The sequence below is a fragment of the Sycon ciliatum genome, chromosome 4 (genome assembly GCF_964019385.1).
Source record: "Sycon ciliatum chromosome 4, ocSycCili1.1, whole genome shotgun sequence".
Lineage (NCBI taxonomy): Eukaryota > Metazoa > Porifera > Calcarea > Leucosolenida > Sycettidae > Sycon > Sycon ciliatum.
In genome coordinates this window covers 5,166,296-5,186,451 of record NC_088646.1, presented here as the reverse complement: position 1 = coordinate 5,186,451, position 20,156 = coordinate 5,166,296, and the positions used below count along the sequence as shown (strand labels likewise).

Genomic DNA, 20,156 nt, shown 5'->3' with positions numbered 1-20,156 from the left:
TTGCCTATTCATGATCTTGTCCTCTGGATTATCCCTCAAACTGGCATCGTGCACACGTGCAGGCAAAACCGGCCGTTCACGGAACGACCTAAGCTCGTCGTGCTGGTTGAGTGTTGGATGGACACCGTGCTTGACTGCTGTCACTTGCCTAGTATTATGTGTATGCATGTGTGACTGTATAATGTATTCTACGTAGATCTACACACCGCCTGTAGACGGTGCATGCAACACTCTCAACACTCGACGGCCGCGAAGAGTGAACGACGTTACGTGAGTCTGTAGCTGTACAGCATGCACCGATGAAGCTTTGAAGGCTTGCGCGTACGTGCGAGCAGCCGTCAATGATACCACATTGTGGTTTTACAATGACCGTAGACCTGCCAGCATCTTGATCCACACTACACTAATTTTTTACTTGTAGGTCTACTCGTACTCGGCGTAGGTAGATCTACATCATGGCATTGAAGTATTTGAACTTGAAGTGACAGACTCAGTGCACTCGTCCTCGGTTGACTGCATGACAAGAGATCGTGAGCTGACCTCTCGGAGGAGTTGCATTTGGTGAAGTCATCGGGTCAATCAATGACCTTCGTGTACTTCTGCGTAGATACATGTCACTTGCATGTATACACATCACCATTCCTTCACTAGATTCGCACCCGACGAAATACCCCCGTACATGGTCTTGTTGTGAGTTCTGAGCACAATGATAATGCCATTGCCATTGGCATTGATCAAGTCCCGTTGGGACATGTCCGCGGCAGTGTCAGCGACTTTTTTTCGCAACCCAGTACTGGCAGTAGGCACATTCACCATGTTTACACCCGTGAATGTTCCTCACGAAAGCGCTGATGCCAATTAATTTCACAAGACCATCCGATCGGATCGGCGCTCCAAAATCACCTATAAAAGCTGAAGAGCAGGCGACATTATAATCAGAATAACTTCGACAGCAGAGAGTCACTTAGAAATCTGCTTATTGAAGCTGCCTTCCCTTTTGACCATCAGGCGAGGTACGTCCCAGTCGGGAGTCGTTCTTTCGCCGCCAGGATGCGGCCTTCTTCCGTTCTAGCTCTAGTCGTGGCTTCGGCCACACTCGTATCATGCCAGGACTTCTCTGGCGATCTGGGAGTGTACACTGATCTTTTCCAGACCGTCTGCACTGTACCAACACCGGAGGATGGAGTGTGCTTTGCTCGGCCGGCCACCTGCAATACTGTGGACACCCCGCAGGGTGAGTCGGGCTTGGTAAGTTTCCCCACGCGTTATTTCTTCAACGAAACTACAGGAAGTTGCCAGTCATACCCAACAGACTCGATCTGTCCGCCGCTATCGGCCAACTACTTCGAGACGCTCGGCGAGTGCACTGTGGGCTGTATGAAGCAATGTCAGCAGGGTGCGCCGTCCACGGACGGAAACTGCGCGCCGCTATCCGAAGGATTCTATTACAACGGCCAAGAGTGTCTAAGAACGGGATGGGACGGCTGTAGAACAACTGATAACATCTTCGAGAGCGCAGAAGAGTGCTCGACAGTGTGTGATCCTTATGGAGGCGCTCAATTCGCCAATGATGGTGGTGTGGTTCAGGTCAGAGCCAGTCGACAAGCCGCTGCACCCAGCCTTGAAAACAACTTCTGCCAGGACTTCAAAGAGAGCAACCCTGAGGCAGTGGGAAACCCTGGCAACACTGGTGACATCATCCAAATCGTCTCGGCAGCACCAGTTGAACCCGCCACACCTTCACCAGTCATTACAGAGCAGGGAACACTGGCAGCCAACGAGTCTGAAACAGAAGAACCGCTTCTGCCTGACCTAGCTCTACCTACCGATATCGGAGATGAAATTCCTGTGGAGACGCCGGAGCCGCTTGAACCTCAGCAAACTCCGACTGCCAGCCCACCCGCACGTGCACCACCTTCAACGCAGTGCCAGCGCCTAGGATGCATTCGCTCTAGTGTATCCTCACGTTCACATCTCAACTGGGTGTCGGTGTACGCTCGCGAAAACTGCATGGAGGTCGTCATGAGACTCAACTGCCGCAAGGGCCTGTTCCGGCGACCGAATGACACGGAGCTCAACCGCCTATGCCGTCTGGTGAAGCGTGGCGTGGAGCAGTATTGGTCACGCAGTATCACGCATGAATGCAATGGCCAGTCGGTGACTACCAATGTCAGAGTGAGAGTTCAACTGGTGGATCGATTCCTCTCGCTCAATGCCAAAGACGTCGTCATCAAGGTCTACGACAGCCAACCAGCCGTGGGTAATACTCGCAGCCACAACTCCGATATATTGTCCATGACAATGAAGTACAACTACGAAAACCACGCCCGCAACCCTCGTGCAACGAATGACATCTTCGCAGAGACTGGCGCCCATGAAGTGGGACACAGCGTGCTACGGGCAGCTATGGGATTCTCCCACAGCTGGACACACAAGGGAACGTCAACATGGTTTGGGAAACTGCTGAACGAAGACAGGCAGCCAGCTAGCGGTGAGATTGATCTGATGAAGTACTATGCAGGGGCTCGACGATCTGACTGGCGTGATCGCACCATCGCTACCGAGACTGACGTACTGCATCTGGTGGACGTAGCAAAGTTTGCCTACTGTACCGGTGGTGACTGTGGCGACGCTGTGGGACATCCCGTTGGCCAGCCGTGCATTGAGAACCGTGACTGTGCCAGCGGACACTGCCAGTTTCTACGCTGTGTGGAGTGCAAGAAGGACAGCCACTGCAACGATAGCCAGCAATGCGCACACCGATTGAAGTTCTGGAAACCGAACAGATGCGAAGCACTTCTTAGCACTGGTGCTGGTTGTGTGCGTGACCGTCAATGCGCCAGTGGCCACTGCCATGGTCTACGTTGCGGCGAGTGCACCAGAGACTCGGACTGTGAAGCTGGTAACTACTGTCATGGTCGCAACCTACCGCTTGTGGTGGTGAATCGCTGCAAGCCGGGCAAAGGCCATGGTGCTGTGTGCGCACGTGATGCCGAGTGCGCCAATGAGCGATGCCACGGCCTCAGATGCGGTGAATGCGAGACTGATTCTCACTGTCCATCGGGACAGTACTGCTCAGGACGCAACCTACCAGTCGTCCAAGCCAATCGTTGCAGAGATGGTAAGCCGGTCGGTGCTCACTGCACAAGAGATGCCGAGTGTGAAAGTGAGAGATGCCACGGTCTTCGCTGCGGTGAATGCGAGAGAGATTCACACTGTCAATCGGGAGAGTACTGCTCAGGTCGCAATGTTCCACTCTTCCAGGCAAATCGCTGCAAAGCAGGAAAAGATCACGGAGCAGCATGTACACGCGATGCGGAATGTGGCAATGAGCGGTGCCATGGTCTCCGATGCGGTGAGTGTGAAAGAGACTCGCATTGTCCCTCAGAACAGTACTGCTCCGGTCGCAACCTACCGCTAGTCCAAGCTAACCGCTGCAAGGCACGAAAGAATCACTCAGCGGTGTGCACACGCAATGCAGAATGCGCCAATGACCGATGTCATGGCTTTCGATGCGGTGAGTGTGAAAGAGATTCTCACTGTCCATCGGGACAGTACTGCTCAGGACGCAACCTACCACTCGTCCAAGCCAATCGTTGCAAAGCTGGCAAGGCGCACGGTGCTGTCTGCTCAAGAGATGCCGAGTGTGAAAGTGAGAGATGCCACGGTCTTCGCTGTGGTGAATGCGAGAGAGATTCCGACTGCCCAAGAGGACATTACTGCTCGGGTCGCAATGCAGGGTTCTTCCAGGCTAATCGCTGCAAACCGGGGAAAAATCACGGCGCAGCATGTACACGTGATGCGGAATGTGGCAATGAGCGGTGCCACGGTCTCCGATGCGGTGAGTGTGAAAGAGACTCGCATTGTCCCTCACGACAGTACTGCTCCGGTCGCAACCTACCGCTAGTCCAAGCTAACCGCTGCAAGGCAGGAAAGAATCACTCAGCGGTGTGCACACGCGATGCAGAATGTGCCAATGAGCGGTGCCACGGTCTTCGGTGCGGAGAGTGTGAGAATGACGGCCACTGTAGCAGAAACCAATTCTGTTCCGGACGCAACCTTCCATTGATCAAGGCGAATCGCTGCAAGGGAAAGCTGTCCATTGCAAGTCTCTGCAGCCGTGATCGTCAATGCGCATCAGGGCATTGCGATGGTGGCCGATGCGGCTACTGTAATGTAGACTCAGACTGTCCTGGCATGGAGTACTGCTACGCAAACAACCTTCCACTGGTCGTCAACCTGTGCCGAACCAGGAAGAACCATGGCTCAGCCTGCACCAAGGACTCACAATGTAAGTCTGGAAAATGCCACGGTCTTCGGTGTGGTGAGTGTGAGAGAGACGGTGACTGCCGTCCTGGCCAGTTCTGCTCCGGACGCAACGTCCCGCTGCTGCAAGCCAATCGCTGCAAGTCGAGGCTGTCACATGGTGCAGTCTGCAGTCGTGATCGTCAATGTACCACTAGCCATTGTCATGGTCTGCGATGCGGCGACTGCTCAAACGACGGCGACTGCCCACGGGGCCAGTTTTGCTATGGCAAGAATCTCCCGCTGGTAGCTAACAGCTGCCAGGCTGGAAAGAAAACAGGATCAGCATGCCTACGTAGCCGCGAGTGTGCCTCATCGCATTGTACCCTCGCACGTTGCAGCGACTGCTCTAACGACTCCCATTGTCCCAGCAGTCATCACTGCGCTGGTTCACCGCCGTTCACAATCAAGGAATGCAAGAAGAAGAAATGTAGTGGGTTCTGTACTAGCAGCAGGCAATGTGGTGGAAAGTGCAGGTGGCTACGTTGCCGTTGCTAGCTTTATAGGTCTTCGAACGAATGTCTTTAAATTTTCTGACACATGATGTGAATCACTGACCCCTCTGCCATTATAATATAGCTATGCTTATATTAGTATAATTCTTTGATCATATGTACTATTATGCAGATAGCATAATATTAAGCTGGCACTCTCATCAACACACTGGTTCTTAACCTCTTGATCTCCTTGGACTGGTTCTAGTTAACGTTAGCACAACCATTTCCTCTTACAAACCTTCTGTTAACCTTCACCCATTTCGCCCCTTTCATGTTTTCCTTGTAATCTTTCTTTCCTTCCCTCCGCTGACTCCTGTATTTCCCACCGGTAGGTGCACAGTGTGGCTTAATTTGCCATTTTGATTATCTTTTTGATTATCTGCCATGACATTGTTTGTGGCTTTGCGCAAGGATGCTGTGATTCTGATAGGCTTGACAGATTCTCCGTAAGCTCCACTTTACCCTCCATATATGATAAAAGCAATCTAGTTGATACTTTACTTCAAAGTATGTATACGTGTGATTGAATGGGCGGAGGCAGCACAGCTAGGAATGGCGTGCACTTGTACAGAACCTGAGCCATCATAGCTTCATCTACAGGAGCCCTTCGCATGCTTAGTGATTGTCAGATGTCCGCCAAGGATGCCTCGTCCAGTACTATTTAGGTCAAGCCTAGGCAGTTGTCTTTTTCATAAAATGAGACTAAAGCCATTGCACGCAAGCAATAGTGCCAGAAATGGTACTTGCAATATTATTCAATGAGTACAGTCATACGTTCTACCCAGACTGCCAGTCAGTAAGTTTGCCAGTCAGTACATGTTTAATCAAACAACGGGTTTTTTTCCCTGACATAGTCTTGGAATTCCAACATTGCTCAGATGTTACAAAGATAACGAGTGGATTCATGCTATTTGAAAAACTCCTAGCCTGAGAAGGAGGTTCCACATTCTATAAGTGAAACTGGTTATATTCAAGGTTCATGCAACACAATCACACAAGCATGTACATCTACATGTGCTTTCAATCAGGACTGATCTTAAAGATAATGATATCAACGGCATGATTCGCATGCTGCAATGCGTTATGCTTTTTATAGTATAGCATTGATTATGCGGCGTGCACTAGATGTCCATATTGAATCATATGTTCAAAAGTAGATAACTGGGTGGTTCTTGGCACAATGCGGCCCCTGTGTAAACTAAACAGCAATACTGGCAGCTGCCTAGTCGACACTGAACTACTGTGATTAAAACACGTTAGGCGGTCGCCCTTTCCGACAATGCAGTAAATGTGTACTGAAACCTGGTCGGGCTACGGTGTCCATACACATGAGCGTGCATACGGATGCACGTAGTCGGAATGCAAACCGTACCGGCATTGTTCACAAAGGTGACTGCAGACGTGACATAAATACTCTGAAAAGGGTGCTGTGTAGCAAGCGGTCAACTTCGGTGCATCGTAGGATAACCAGCAATCAAGACAAGGGGGATGGAAGCTATGAACTCAATTCTCTAAATGGGTGCCATTGCTTGGGCCAGTCTCCTTCAAGTCTCCTTCAATTTTCAAGGACCTGATAATTATCAGAATGAAGACCTCATCCATAACTATAATCACTGGAAACGGCTGTAATGTACATGTGGTACAGTGTGGAAGAAAATCTTGCAGGGCAGCATTGGAAGTTAGCGCACATGTACTATAATTATTCATTGTACCTGGATTGTCCTTCTCATCCATTTCTTAACACGGCAACTCCGTAACTCGAGGCATGTCATTGCACGTTGCATGAACACTCCGACCTTTCTTGTGGGATGGCCTCAATTACTGTAGTGCATGACGGCAGTCGGGAGTCTGGTCGGCAGCAGAGTAGTACAATACTCCCTCCCTGGCTGGCTGGCTGGCAGTAGCTGCAGCGCTAGTTACATGTGTGAATCTCTTGCACGGACACACAGCGATCGCACGTGACACGGCAGCACCAGTGAAACCTGCAACGACAGCGTTCTTCCACTCGTTTCCTCTCTGTAGTGTACCTGCAACGGACAGCAAATAGTAATACCGACAAGAAAGAGACATACAACCAGTGAGTATGCATGGTCACTTACTTGTAAACACATCAGGTATCATGTATCTTGACTGTCACATGCCAATCAAACACCAAAGCATTAGCATTGGCATTGCCAAAGACTGGATGGTATAGGTGAGGCAGACAGTGTGCTACACTCCTTCAGCAATGCAGTTGAGAAGGAGCTCTTCACCTTCGTATGCAGATTCCATACACCACTTCAAAGTACTCCTGTAGTAGTGTATCATTCTTGAGATGTCAACACAACATTCACATGCCAACGTACCCCAGGTCCAAGGCATGTCAACATGATGAAGGCCATGATCTACCCTCCTGATTTTAGACAAATATGTCTCTCCGGGGAACCTGTGTGTTCTTGCCAAGCCTATTCTAAAAGTGTAGATCAGATGGTGATGGTTTGGGAAATGTGCACATTAGAAGTCAACGTGCCGTATTTCCTCAATAGTATGTCGCATTCAATTGTAAGTCCAGCCCGTCATCTTTATGTTTGTCAAATCATTTCCATATATCCACTTCATTAGTGAGTTATGCTCGATTGTAAGTCGCACCCCTTTGTTGGCCTTCAGTTTAGTACAAAAAAAGTGCGACTTTTACTCGGGGAAATACGGTAGGTGAGTCGAGTGGTTGCGTGACTTCTTGATGGTCTGTCAGTATCCTAGCACCACCAACAGAGGGTCACAACATCATGACTATTGCATCATGCGTAATATCACAAGATGCAAAGAGGCATAATGGCTATTGCATCATGCGTAATATCGCAGGATGTGATTATAGAGAGGCGGTCGCCGCTATACATGCCGGTACTTACCCTCTGCCACAGCATAGGTGCTGACAGCTATCGTCGCCCGGTGATAACGGCTTGCACTTGCGTCCCGTTGTGCCAGGCGATGCCTTCAGCTGATCATGGATGCAGAACGACGGCGATGTTTCACTGAACACCAGATCCTTTGAGGGTGGCTTTACGTCACGGCTCTCTTCACCAATGGCTGCATCCATGACCATAGCGAGACCGGTGCGAGATCGTGGAGCCATGCGAACCTACACTCCCACAGAAGGAAAGAAAATTTGAAAGGACATGACCAATCATTAGTTCAATGAGCAAACCTGCCATGATAGTAATGGTGGTTGTGCTGGTGGTTGTGCTGGTGGTGGTTTTCAAGTACTTAGGGGATAAAGGGGACCTTGTATGTTCTGCAATGTATTATTAATTTTTGTGTTACTTCATAATGGTGACAGAAAATGCTGCATTCTCAGGGGGGGGGGGGGATAGGAGGGGGCGGGGGGATCCAGTTCCTGCCAAAAAAAGGACCCATTGGCAGTTCCTCGGAGAGAGTACTAGGAATGCATCAGATGAAGTCCTCGAATTTATGCAGAAGTGTGCACCTTAGCAGCTATTGACCCTGCCTACCTTCACAGCTGCTGTGAATTTCTTTTGCAGTCTGTCTCCAACTCTCTGTATGCTTGGTAGCACTCTCCAACACACTTTCTCACTGCACGAGCCGCTCAGACCCATACAGCGGCATCGGATGTCCAGCAGTCGCTTCACGGCCTGCACAGACAGCACAAGTACATATGATAGTATTGTAAGGACAGTCCCAAACCGTTTCCCACCAATGCAACCATGATGTGATAATCCCCCCAACACGCAACTACCTCCCCCCCCCCCCCCCCGACACCCCGACATCCATTGAGATTCACATTTGCAATTTGATCTGGTCTTCAAAGAACATGTCAGCATGCCGGTAGTTCATCACACCTACTTACCAATCGACCAGCCTTGTTGTTGTGCAACGCCATGCGATTCACCAGCGGCGACTTCCCAAACATCCCGCCGTGCTTGTCCACTTTCGAGCGGTTAAGAACCGCGCCAGTGTCGAGGAACTCTGCGGCAAAACGCATTCCTACAGGACAGCCGACAGGAACAAAATGGTTCAAGGTTAGGTCCATTCTGTTTTCAGAACAGTACTGAGCCCTGAAGAAGAGTTACCAAGGACAGGGATTGCTCTTGTTACACGTGCAAATAATTGCCTACGCCCTAGTGTCACTGTAATTCTAGCTGTATGAATTTAAAAGCCAATTATGTGGAAAGGGTATGCAGTATTGGATCCATGTTTCCTATCGTCCTACCTGCTTCCCAGTTGTCTCCGCAGCCTCCCCACACCCAGGACTGGTCATCCTCGGTCAGTGGTACAGAGTTGATGATATCCCCGTCCAAGTCGAGGTTGACCTCGCCACTGCCCCCTGGGCTGGAGCTCTCAGCCTCGGCACGGATACGACTGCTCCGCTGCTGGAACTTCTCGTGCTGTTCTCGGCCATACTGCTTGAAAGAGCTGTCGCATCCGCAGTGCTTTTCAGCCTGCAGGCATTTGAAGAGAAATACCACACACGCCATGTCATCAGACACCACAAAGCTCAGTGAATGGTAACTATACCCATCACTGCCAGGGAATAGACAACAGAGTGACTGCTTGTAATCTTACAACTCTTCAAGCAGACTTCAGACGGCTAGAGATAGATGCGCTTGTAGTTACGTTGCATATTCTAAAGTCTTATATCACTTTACAAGTTTGCATAATAATCAACTTACCAAGTCATAATATGATTTGGTAAGTTGATACAGTAACTATGATATTACTGACCTTGCCAGAGCTGCAGACCCGGGCAACTGCCTGTACTACGCCACTGGACTGGATTGCCTGCAGAAAGGCCGACTCTCGGTACCCTAGTGCATAGGCAGCACACAGATACAAACACACACACACACACACACACACACACACACACACACACACACACACACACACACACACACACACGCGCACACGCACACACACACACACACACGATACAGGCATGCATAGCCGGTAAATCAAAGTGTACTATTACTCTCTGGAAGTGTCCCATCATCCTGGGTAGCGACATAGGTTCTAGACGTCTGAAGGACAAAGAGGCCGCCTTGGCCACTGCTTCTGTATGAAGCTGGCCACTGCTCATGTATGAAGCCATGCATGCGCCACAAGTGATTAAATAATTTACATGTAGTTGAGTTCCATGCTGTTCCATTGCAGGCAGATGCACTTCTAACATGCATATAATTATTATGATATACTTGTGGATAATATTACTAGGCTTGTTACTCTCAACTCCGGTTACATCATGGCAGGTTAGGCATATCAATCAGCATACTAATCTACACTCCCTTGTTTACCTTTGACAAGAGCAGCCTTGAGCAGTACAGAGTCGTCGCTAGGGCAGTTCCATCGCTTCTTACTCATTCTCCTGCTGCACTCCAGCCGACCAAGATTGGCTCCTGCAGGTATGGCAATGTGAAAAGGCAAATCTCATGAGGGCGTGGACTGTATAGATGAAGCAGGATCGTGGGTGTTATGACAGAAAGACCATCTGAGCTAATTCACTTGAAAAATTAAAAAATCACAGTAAAGTGCCTAGTGAACTCAGATGTATTGTAGTTGTGATCCAGCAAATTTCAGTGTCCCGTTCAACACGGAGGGTATCAAATTCACCATGGCAGAAGAACAGCTTGTGACTCGAGTAGAATTCCGGAAAACAGGGTGTTGTGTGATTTGAGATCCGAAAACTCAATAGGCGAATTTTTTTAAATGTTGAAGCATGGTCCACTGCTAGCTTATCAGGTCCTACTCTATGTCAGTGAACACAGTATCTTGCCTTGGTCGATGGGATCCATCAGCTCCGATCGAGTCAAGCAGAACATGCGCTGACGGTGCGTCAAACCAGCAATGGAGCTGCATGTCTTCTGCAGTGCACCCTCTAGCGGATCCAGGGTCTTTGAGCTGATCGATATTCCAGTCATCCAGACACTGCCATGCAGAAATACAGCAGATAGCAGAGTATAGATGCAGTAAGTACAGGGATTATGATCATGTAGCTCCAGTGGCACTCTCAATTCACTATGTCAGCTGGAGGAATAGATTATCTCTTTTTTTATTGACAACAAGTTACTGACGTACAACTAATCATTCCACAACTCAACACAAGTTAATTGCCGCTTAGCTTAAAGACTACAACACCCATCATAACAGATTTAGTAGCCACAATTGAAACAATTCAGTGGAGCCCAGGGAATTGCATTGAAAACAGTGCAAGCTCATTGTTCTAAATTGGCCATGCCTACTCTTGAACTCTGACTTGTGCGCAATCAAGACACAAATTCTTAGCAAAGTGCAAGCAGCATAAGATCATGGATACACCAGGATATTTCTGTGAACAGCTTCCAGTGAGTACTGAGACAGTTTTGCTGCAAGGGACCCTTCCAGGCTAGATGCTTTGCTGGCAGTGCACCCTGGGCGCATGGGCCCTGGTCCAAGTTTCCAAAAGCAACTCAGTTGAAACAACTAGAAAAGGAGCGGCAATTCTCCTCTAAAGTATACTAAGAGTGCAGTATGTACTTTGGGTCCAGGGGAAAGACGCATTCGAATCAATGCCAACGGCTGAACTGCAGGATCTAAGACCGCCATGAACATCTCAGCCATAGGGTGAGGTGCTCTCCAAGCAAACCTCCCGGCCACAGCCAGGAGGCATAGGCAGATGGACATAAATATACAGGAGAGAGTGGTGCTCGGACTGATGAAGCTTTGTTTACCCCCTGACTGCCACCAATAGACGCACGATTACAATACAAGACCAACAGAATGCATATTAGCAGTGTCAATCCCCAGACAACAAACCAGTAAGGGCATGCATTACTACTACTGTATAGTAGTAATGCATGCACATGTGGTATGCCGGAAACCTGTAGTCACGGTACACAGAGCGGCAAGTCCCACACTGGGCCATGGGCCCCAGTACAAACACTGCAAGAGCAGACAAGTAAGTAATTAGTTGTGTTTTGACCCAGCTGAAGTGCTGTCCACGAAAATCTAATTATCACCCTTGATGATTGACTGCAGTGAGACACTCGCACTCCAGAAGGCATAGCCAAAACGGGATGCTGTTGATACTTCTGCTTGTGTGGATCATGGATGTGACACCTTGCTAGCATATTAGAATACCACAGAACCGTGGGCCTTTGTTTAGTCTGGTCGGTCAGGAGCAGAAATAAGAAGGGACGCCACTCTGCATGTCTAGGCCACGTTAAGTTAGCATGTGGGGTCCCAGCACTGAGTGACTGTGCATACACCTGCGCCAAAATGTATGTACTGTAGGCTACGCAGTACATGTGAAAACTGGGCTGAGAGATCAGTTATTGCTTGCGAACATTCCCTACCTAGAGCTGTACTGGTATGGCAATGGTTGATGCTGGCCTTAAAAAGCCAGAAATGCCGCTAAGAGCCAGAGCACCATGTGATGGAGTGGCAACCGTTCCCGCCATAGGCATTACCACCCGCTGTGCGAACTTCCTTTACAGGATAGTGCAATATGCCCACACATTGTACTGTGTGAATACCATGCTATTGCCAGATGACCAGCGGTGTGATGCATTGTCTTTGCACTGCACTCTGGCGTCAAGCAAACCTGCAGAGTGATCTGGAAGATACCCCGTGCCACGATTTCTCTTCCAACTACAAAGCATCGCACTGATGCCGACAAAGCTCACAAAGCAAGGCGCACAGACCGGGTTTCGCATCAAAGATGCTGTCCCCCCACATGGAACAATGGACAGAACGCATAAGATGAGCAGAGGTCTTGCACAAATCTGCTCCAGTCCCAGTAGCACAGGGGAGCTAGGTTCAGGAATGGCAGCTGCCTGGTCCTAAACACTTGTGAACTTGTGAGCACTTAGGTTGACTGGCTCCAGCACACAAACACTGATGTTGTGAAGATCAGGTCAGGGAATAAAGCCACACAAACGTCCAAGTGCCTTGTCTTAACATGGCAGTGTCCAGGAAAACACATTCTGATTGCAGTCATTAGGGGCTTGATGACAGGGGTATACTTGAATTCCAGTTGGAAACTCTGCTGTTTACATCATTATCGGGTAGTTTTTGCCCATGTAGATGTACACGTATGTGTAACTGTCGAGTGCTTCCTCCTCAAGCTAAAACTTGGCACGGCAAAGTTTTCTGTACGAGTATGCTCATAACATACATTGTACAACTGACTTGGGCAAGTTTTAACCCCATCTCCCAGTGGAACCACTCAACCCCCCCCCCCCCCCCAACACACACACACATACATGGCTGCTCGATTCTTTCCACTCTGATCGGAACCCCGTGATACAGCATTAGCCTATGTTGCAGTATCTCCTATCTGTTACCCTACATAGTATAACCATTCTGAATATCAAGACCTACCAAGGTCATGAAGACGTCTTCAGCAAACTGCTCCATCAGGTAATGCACATTTTACACATATTTCGAAGTATTCGCAGCCGCGTAAGAGCGGGTGTTGCAAAACTAGACCGTACTCTGCCTGACCGGGCCACGGAACCTTCCAGAAAGAGAATGCCGCACACAAAGACACTATTTCTACTTTCACTTTGTCACAAGCCCATTCTAAACTGACAAGGAAGAGTTGTACTTTTGTTAGCACCATTGCACCCGCAACGAAAACACGCAAAACACGCAGCACTCCCAATACCAAGATATAGTGCCTGTACTTCAGAAGTGAAAGCACTGCTTTGACAAATGACAGAACGCCATCCACTGTGGACATACTACGGTGAGCGACAGTCTAACCTTGCTATCCGTGAGCGTTTTCCTGTGGGGTAAGGTACCATTGCAGCGAAACGTGCTCAGTCTTTTGCTCAAGCTGACGTTCTCTTCAAGTGCAGGGACTTGAGCTTGCCTCACCTTAAAAAATTCTTTCATTCTCAGAACCCGATAATGGCGAAGGAAGATCAGGAAACCTTCAAGAACACTACGCTCCTCCCCGCGTCCTCGAGGCCGCAACATGCATTCCCTAACACGTCCCATCCAGTACTCATCATAGCCGAACGTTAGATCTGTTTTCTCATAAGGCTGTACTCAACCCAACATGTGGAGTGGAAGTTTATCGAATCATGTTGTATTAGGCTAGTTCCCGCACCACATTACAGAACGGAACATTTAATGAACCAATTCTGAGCGAAACAATAGTAGAATTTTTTCCATCTACTGGAGACGTTTTGACCGCCTTGCAGAAGACATGGAAGGCAGATGCACCAATTTTCTATTTTCCCGTCATGTAATGATTTCAGAACGACAGTCGGAGGCAATCTCTCAACTGTATCTTTGTGGCCACTGTCTCTATGGCTGCTACCTGTTCAGTGTATTTATATGCCCAAAGTTGCATTCTGACTAGGCATCGGCGGCTAATGCTAGCATTATAACTAGCATTATGGGTGTTTTGAAGAAGTAGCAGTGCTCGGCATTAGGTGGCATGTTTTTGGCTGGAGAAAGCATTATCAGTTCTATTTTGGTACAATACAAGACTTTTTACACGTCTTTTCACATGACAAGAGGCTTGTACAGACAGTGTACCGACACTCTTGCGTCGCTCTTCCCACAGTTGCGTGTTTTCGTGTGGTCATGCATATACAACTACACTTCCTTATCTCAGTATGAGCCAATTGTGGATACATTTCTTTTCCATGTGCATATTTGCTCAAGATAGCTCGAAAATGTACATATCACTCTAGCATTATAGTGTGAATGGAGCATTATAACAGGCATTATGCCGTGAAATATCGAGCACTGCCAAAAGTATTATACTGTGAAAAAACGAGCATTAGCCGCCGATGCCTAATTCTGACTGACGAACCATCGGCATTGGCGCAAATAGTTCACTTTCTCCAGCATTGAGTTCTCATTTCATAGTATACACAAAGGCACAGAGGAGGCCTAAGAGTTTGCCGCAACTTTCGTGCCTTTTTGTGTGTCATAGTGCTGCACTTCATTTCATATTATTGGATACCGGTATACTAGATGCACATGTGTATGCATTGTGTGATTAGACTACGGGTCGATGTAATGATCTAGTTATTGCTGTACGGTTATTGGACCATGGCAAACTGATGGCGCTATTCACAATATCAAGATGAGTGCCCACTCGCAAAGACTGTGCATGGGGAATAGTCACACGAGCGTGACAGTATATTTAGGGTGAATCCTATCCTAGTGGCAGTGAGAATAACAATCACTAACCTCTGCTCTGATCGCCTCGCGCATGCCAGCACCAATATCGCTGCAATCCAGGTAAATCCCACGTTTGCCATCTTCTTCTTTGATGTAGGATATATCGGTCGATGAACTTCCGGCTCCGCGTTGTTCACTTTCTTCCTTTCCACGCCTGTTGAGCGGGTATGGGCTCCAACTGGCTCCTGCAGCGTTTGGAATGAGAGTGGATACCTTTCCAAATAGCTCCCTGGTCTTCTGCTTTCTTCTCAGCACGTGCGAGGTCTAGAGCGGAGTAGAGGCACTAGGTATCCTGTAGTGTTGGTAGCTGTCCGGTGCAAGGTGAAACTGCCTTCACACGTCTGGCACATACGCCGGCTATATGCACGTGAGGTTATCCTATCGCGTAGCTAGCCTGTTGCTGCTTGCAGACTTGACCAGTGAGGAAGTGCGAAGTCACGGGTGTTTCGATCGTGTGGTCGTTCCCGGATGAACTTGTAACACTGAACACAGATACTGATGGTAACAGAGTTATATCCAGCTCACCGGCGTTCCTCGTGTAGCGAGCAGGTCTTTGCAGAGGTCAACCTGGTGCTTGGCCCAGCTAGGAAGTAGATCTACTAGGATAGCTTTCTTCCTGTGTCCTCGCGGGAACTTGTATATTGCAAGTAGTTTCACAGCGTGCCGATTGTCCAACACAATGGATACAAAGTGCGTCCAGTGCAGCCGCGAAGATCTGATTAGAACTCTCCTAAGACCCTCTCTTTTCTAGCTGTAGAATCTCCTGAAAATGCGACACACTCACTCGGCTAATCCGATTGTTGTTACATCGGAGCTAGCTGTGAGCAGCAGGGAATGAGTGAGCATAGGCAGCTTTCTTGCACGTTCTACCATGGAATGCGTGTGACCGAATTCTGGAGTCGATGGCGTTCGATTGAACCTTGGCGTGCAAACCTTTGTTCCCTGAATTGTCTTGGCCTGCAGCGGTTGCAAGTAAGTCACCTGTCGCACCCCGCGGTAACTGAACTAAGCGCTCCGGCTCAATGGCTCTCAAACCTGGCTAGCCTGTAACCAGGAATCAAATCTTCAACTGTTCTCTGGGCAGCTCAACACCGAAGAGTATCACCAGCAGCCGTCCTGTGGTGGTATATCACTTCTTCCTCTTGTGACTCGGGTAATGGTCTGCAATGCTTGCGTGATCAGGACGTTGCGTACTGATCAAGTCATCTCGACGACTGGGGTATAATCGGGTGGTCGCTATGTTGTGAGTGTGCTTGGTCATCTTAGCAGTATGACTATGAGACTGACCACTGTCCGCATGCTGAGCGAGGCTATGGTATGACTGTTCCGATGGCACGTGCGCAATGCCAATGGGTGAAGCTTTGAGGTTTGCTACCCCACTTGACTTATGCAGCATAGCACTGTGCATCTGCGATCCATGGTGCTCCTGATTCCTGCATACTCTGCCTAGGCTGTGGGCTCATGATGAGTATGAGTACAGTCATGTACCTGTACTGTACGTCACGTGTACAATACATACATTCAGGCTAGATCCATGATTCACAGCATTGCCTACATCATCACTGTGTGCATGCTGCACAATACACATGATCATCACATTCACATGGAGCTTGAAGAGACTACAGACTGTAGCGTCACCGTCAGACAGTGGAATGCAGACCTTGATGGCATTGGACTGCACGCTTCAGCAGCACCACACACGTGTGAACACAAAATCTACCTAACATGGCTGTTTCCCAGGACCCGGGTCGGAAGAGTGTTGACAATCTTCAAGTCTCTTCCCCCTTGCCCTCCACTCCGGAAACGTCACACAAGGTGGTGTATAAATGCCGCGGAGCATGGAGCGGTGCGCACACCAGCAAAGGCATACTACGTGCAGGAGCAGAATGCCCCCAAACAAGCTGATCAGGCTCAACTAAAGTGTTACTTCTGACAGCATCCCCTTCAAGCTCCTCGAGTTAAAAGGTGAGTACTGGTGTTACAACAAGAACTGAACATAAGAATACATGTGAACTCAGCTAGGAATGCAGCCACCATAATATACTATACTACTTCATTTAGTAGGGATTCAGAGAGTCTAAATACCTCACAAGTGCTCCATGTAGGTATATGGTAGTGAACAACAGTGAGTTTATTGTGCCCTCAAGCATCATACGCCATTGCCAAGAGGAAATTTATCCCACTGACGGTGAGCAGAGTTTGGAGCCCCAAACCGGCTACTGTATGACAGTATCACACAGGGCAATTCCGAAATCCCTTGGTTTGGTGATATTCACTGGTTGAGGGAATGGACAAGGGAAAACGGTGTGAAGAAAAAAATTGATTGATATTAATTTTGGTGATATTCCGGGCCTACCGGTGTGTGGATGGTTTCATGTTTGAAGTTTTTGAAGTTAGTGTTGCTGACAAGCAGGATGTCATCAAGTTAGTACGTGCTGACACTGACGTGCTGTACATGTATATACTCGGGCATTGCGATGGGGAAGCAAGCAAGTCACTCCACCTTCCACTCTGCACATCCACATACATATACCAGCATGGGTACTGAGTAATTATGAAGTCGGCTATTGACCAAACATGACACAAGAAAGCAGGACTAAAAATAAGCTGACTGGCATACTTTAGCTGGCATAAAAAAGCAGCAGGGTTGCATAGCATAGCATGCCATCATAAATAATGTACAGGGACATGAGTCACAGCATGTGTCCTGGTCAACTAATTCCCCAACTCAAGCCCAGGCTACATTTTAATGAGGATATTGGGTACATATACATGTACTCCTAACGTTAGCACAGTGATGATATTCAGTGTGGCTGTACCCTTCAAATGCTGCAGCATACGAGACACCTACATGTACATGTACATTAGAGTATGTAGTTACACGTGTGCGTTATTTTTTGGGGGTATGATTAGCATCCGCAGCAGCAGATGCGCTGGAGGCTGTTCGGTGCATCCAAAGAGGCTCTTTTATAGAGTAGTTGGTAGCACGTTGCCCTGTCCTGAAAGCTACTCCATGACTAATGATTACCAAGCCGAAAATCAGTGGTGTGAAGTATGGTGTTGCATCCCAATGTTATGCCACACTCACTAAAATTGATAACCCAAGATAATCGGAATATGATCAGTGCAGGCGAAAATCAATCTCCAGGGACAGGTTAGGGTTCAAGCCGCACACTCCTAGAATGCAGGTCTATGCTGGCCCAGTGTACGTGACACTCTTCTGGTGCCTTTTGCTTTCACTACTTGGGACATTCTGCTAGTGGCACTGGATATAATGATCATAACAGTATGGATAACAAGCAGTGTTTGCATACATGAGCCCAGCAAGCTACTGACCACATTAAAGCAACTGCAAAGGCATGACTGCGTGCAATGCTCACCTACTGTGTGCTATTCAGATAATCGGCACCAGTATTATAATCAGCAATTAGGATTGGATTTCATCCTGTCGCCAGCTGCACACAATGGCTCAGTGGTGGGTATGGATGTCACAGCAAGCACTGCAAGATGAGACCCGCAGTGTTGATGTGTATCTACATCATACACTCTCACACTCCTACACTCCTACATGTACACTCACCTAACACACTCGCCAAACACACTCCCTGACACTCTCGCACACCGCCTCTCACACATTAGCCATACTGCATGGTGTGGGTATGAGTTACCTGTGAGGTGTGGTATGTGGTGATGTGGGTGTTGTAAATATGATCTCCGAAGAAGTAAAGAACTGTCTCTATTACAAGTTATGCCAACTCCATCTATTCCCACTGCATTGTTAAAACCACTCCCCGAGTTCCGAACGTGCAAAAGACAGCCAGGCGTTAACAGAATAAGTGCTGTTTTCTCGTATTCTAAGTTGTTCTCTAGCATGCATACACACAGAAATGATATTCATAATTATGGGGGATATTTATGCATTTTGTTGTACGTATGGCCACTTGAAAGTACGAAAAATGCGATTTTCTGAACTTCGAGTCCCCATATAAGCAATAAAATGCAGAGGTATCCCCATGCACATATCATTTCTGGGTAGCCCTTTCCCAAAGGTGCTTTTTAATTCGCACTTAGTGCTTTTCGCGCCCCTCAAAATATGCTGAAAAAGTGCTCTTTTTTCAGTGAAAACCAGGGAGTAGTACAGTACCACTACTCCCTGGTGAAAACAGGCAAAAAGTGCTCTTTTTACAGTGAAGCATAGCCATCAGGGAGTCGTAAATTTTTTTTTTTTTTTTTTTTTTTTAACTTGGTAAACCGGCCTCTTGTACGGGCAGAATTAAGTAACTTTTTTTTATTTTTAGAAATCATACATAATCCTTCTTGATGAATGCATGATGAAACCATTTTACGACTCCATTTTACGACTCCCTGATAGCCATGATCCATGTTCAGATATGAACCCCAGCTGAGAAATGAATACGCACTCTTCCATTTATGGGTCCACGAAAGGCAAAACAGGAAGTAAAGTTCAAAAAACCCACTTTTACAGCATTGTGTACAAGCTTCACCAACTTGTTGCCCCCTAAAAAGCGGCGTGCCAAGGCCCATCGAGCACTCGGAAACTGTGATCGCATGCATGAACAAACAGATTTTAGCACTTTTTCACAAAAAAAACACAATAAAGGGCGAAGAAACGGGCTTTTCCAAAAAGGGCCAAAAAGGGTGAAAAAAGGGCGAGCACCTTGGGAAAGGGCTATTTCCCACGCCTATGCATGCTAGAGAACAACCTAGAACAGAGAAAACAGCATTTCACCTCCTACAACATCTGAGCATACCTGGTTTCCATGGCGCTGCGGGCATTTGCCCGGCAGAATGGCCTAAGGCCAGTAAGGGGAGACATTGGTGGTCAATGCACCACAGTGTGGTAGCCGCATCTGAGAAGATGTCACAACATCTACTTATGCCAAACCACAATGGTGCACAGTGTTGTGACTACACACACTAGAGTGCCGTTGCTGGGTTTATAAGGTAAATGCGGCCACTGAAGGATTGCTCGGATGAGCTTCACTGGTGTGGGGTGCAGGCTTCAAACCTGTAGGTGGTTAACGCCACAGCCGTTCGATTCGGCCTTCCGAGCGCCACTTTTTTGCCACCCCCCCCCCCCTTTTGTTCTGTTGGTTGGCTGCTCACTTTCAGCAAGTGCAGTTCCATAATACAGCTGAAACCAGAATTATTAGCAAGGGT

The 20,156-nt window shown here is 48.1% G+C and overlaps 1 protein-coding gene and 1 non-coding gene across 2 annotated transcripts; one reads left to right on the top strand and one right to left on the bottom strand.

Moving 5' to 3' along the window:
• Window positions 1–5,845: 5,845 nt before the first annotated feature.
• On the bottom strand, window positions 5,846–16,044 carry LOC135814064 (protein Wnt-4-like). Its single transcript, XM_065327123.1, has 9 exons — window positions 14,985–16,044; window positions 10,570–10,721; window positions 10,091–10,192; window positions 9,522–9,604; window positions 9,010–9,238; window positions 8,647–8,783; window positions 8,291–8,431; window positions 7,691–7,920; window positions 5,846–6,829 (listed from the first exon to the last, which is right to left on the bottom strand). Exons 1-9 carry the CDS (start codon window positions 15,053–15,055, stop codon window positions 6,715–6,717), a joined length of 1,260 nt encoding a protein of 419 aa, XP_065183195.1. The 5' UTR covers window positions 15,056–16,044; the 3' UTR covers window positions 5,846–6,714.
• A 3,919-nt stretch (window positions 16,045–19,963) lies between these two features.
• Window positions 19,964–20,050, top strand: Trnastop-uca (transfer RNA opal suppressor (anticodon UCA)). The gene has a single exon. It is a non-coding gene; the product is annotated as a tRNA-Sec (tRNA).
• Window positions 20,051–20,156: the final 106 nt, after the last annotated feature.

What these genes read in the sequence shown, in the direction of transcription:
- LOC135814064 (XM_065327123.1), bottom strand. Translation starts at nt 15,055, where the DNA reads ATGGCAAACGTGGGATTTACCTGGATTGCAGCGATATTGGTGCTGGCA. An exon ending in ACAACAAGGCTGGTCGATTG is followed by an intron (nt 8,432 to 8,646) that starts GTAAGTAGGTGT and finishes CTGTCTGTGCAG; the next exon opens with GCCGTGAAGCGACTGCTGGA. An exon ending in AATTCACAGCAGCTGTGAAG is followed by an intron (nt 7,921 to 8,290) that starts GTAGGCAGGGTC and finishes GTGGGAGTGTAG; the next exon opens with GTTCGCATGGCTCCACGATC.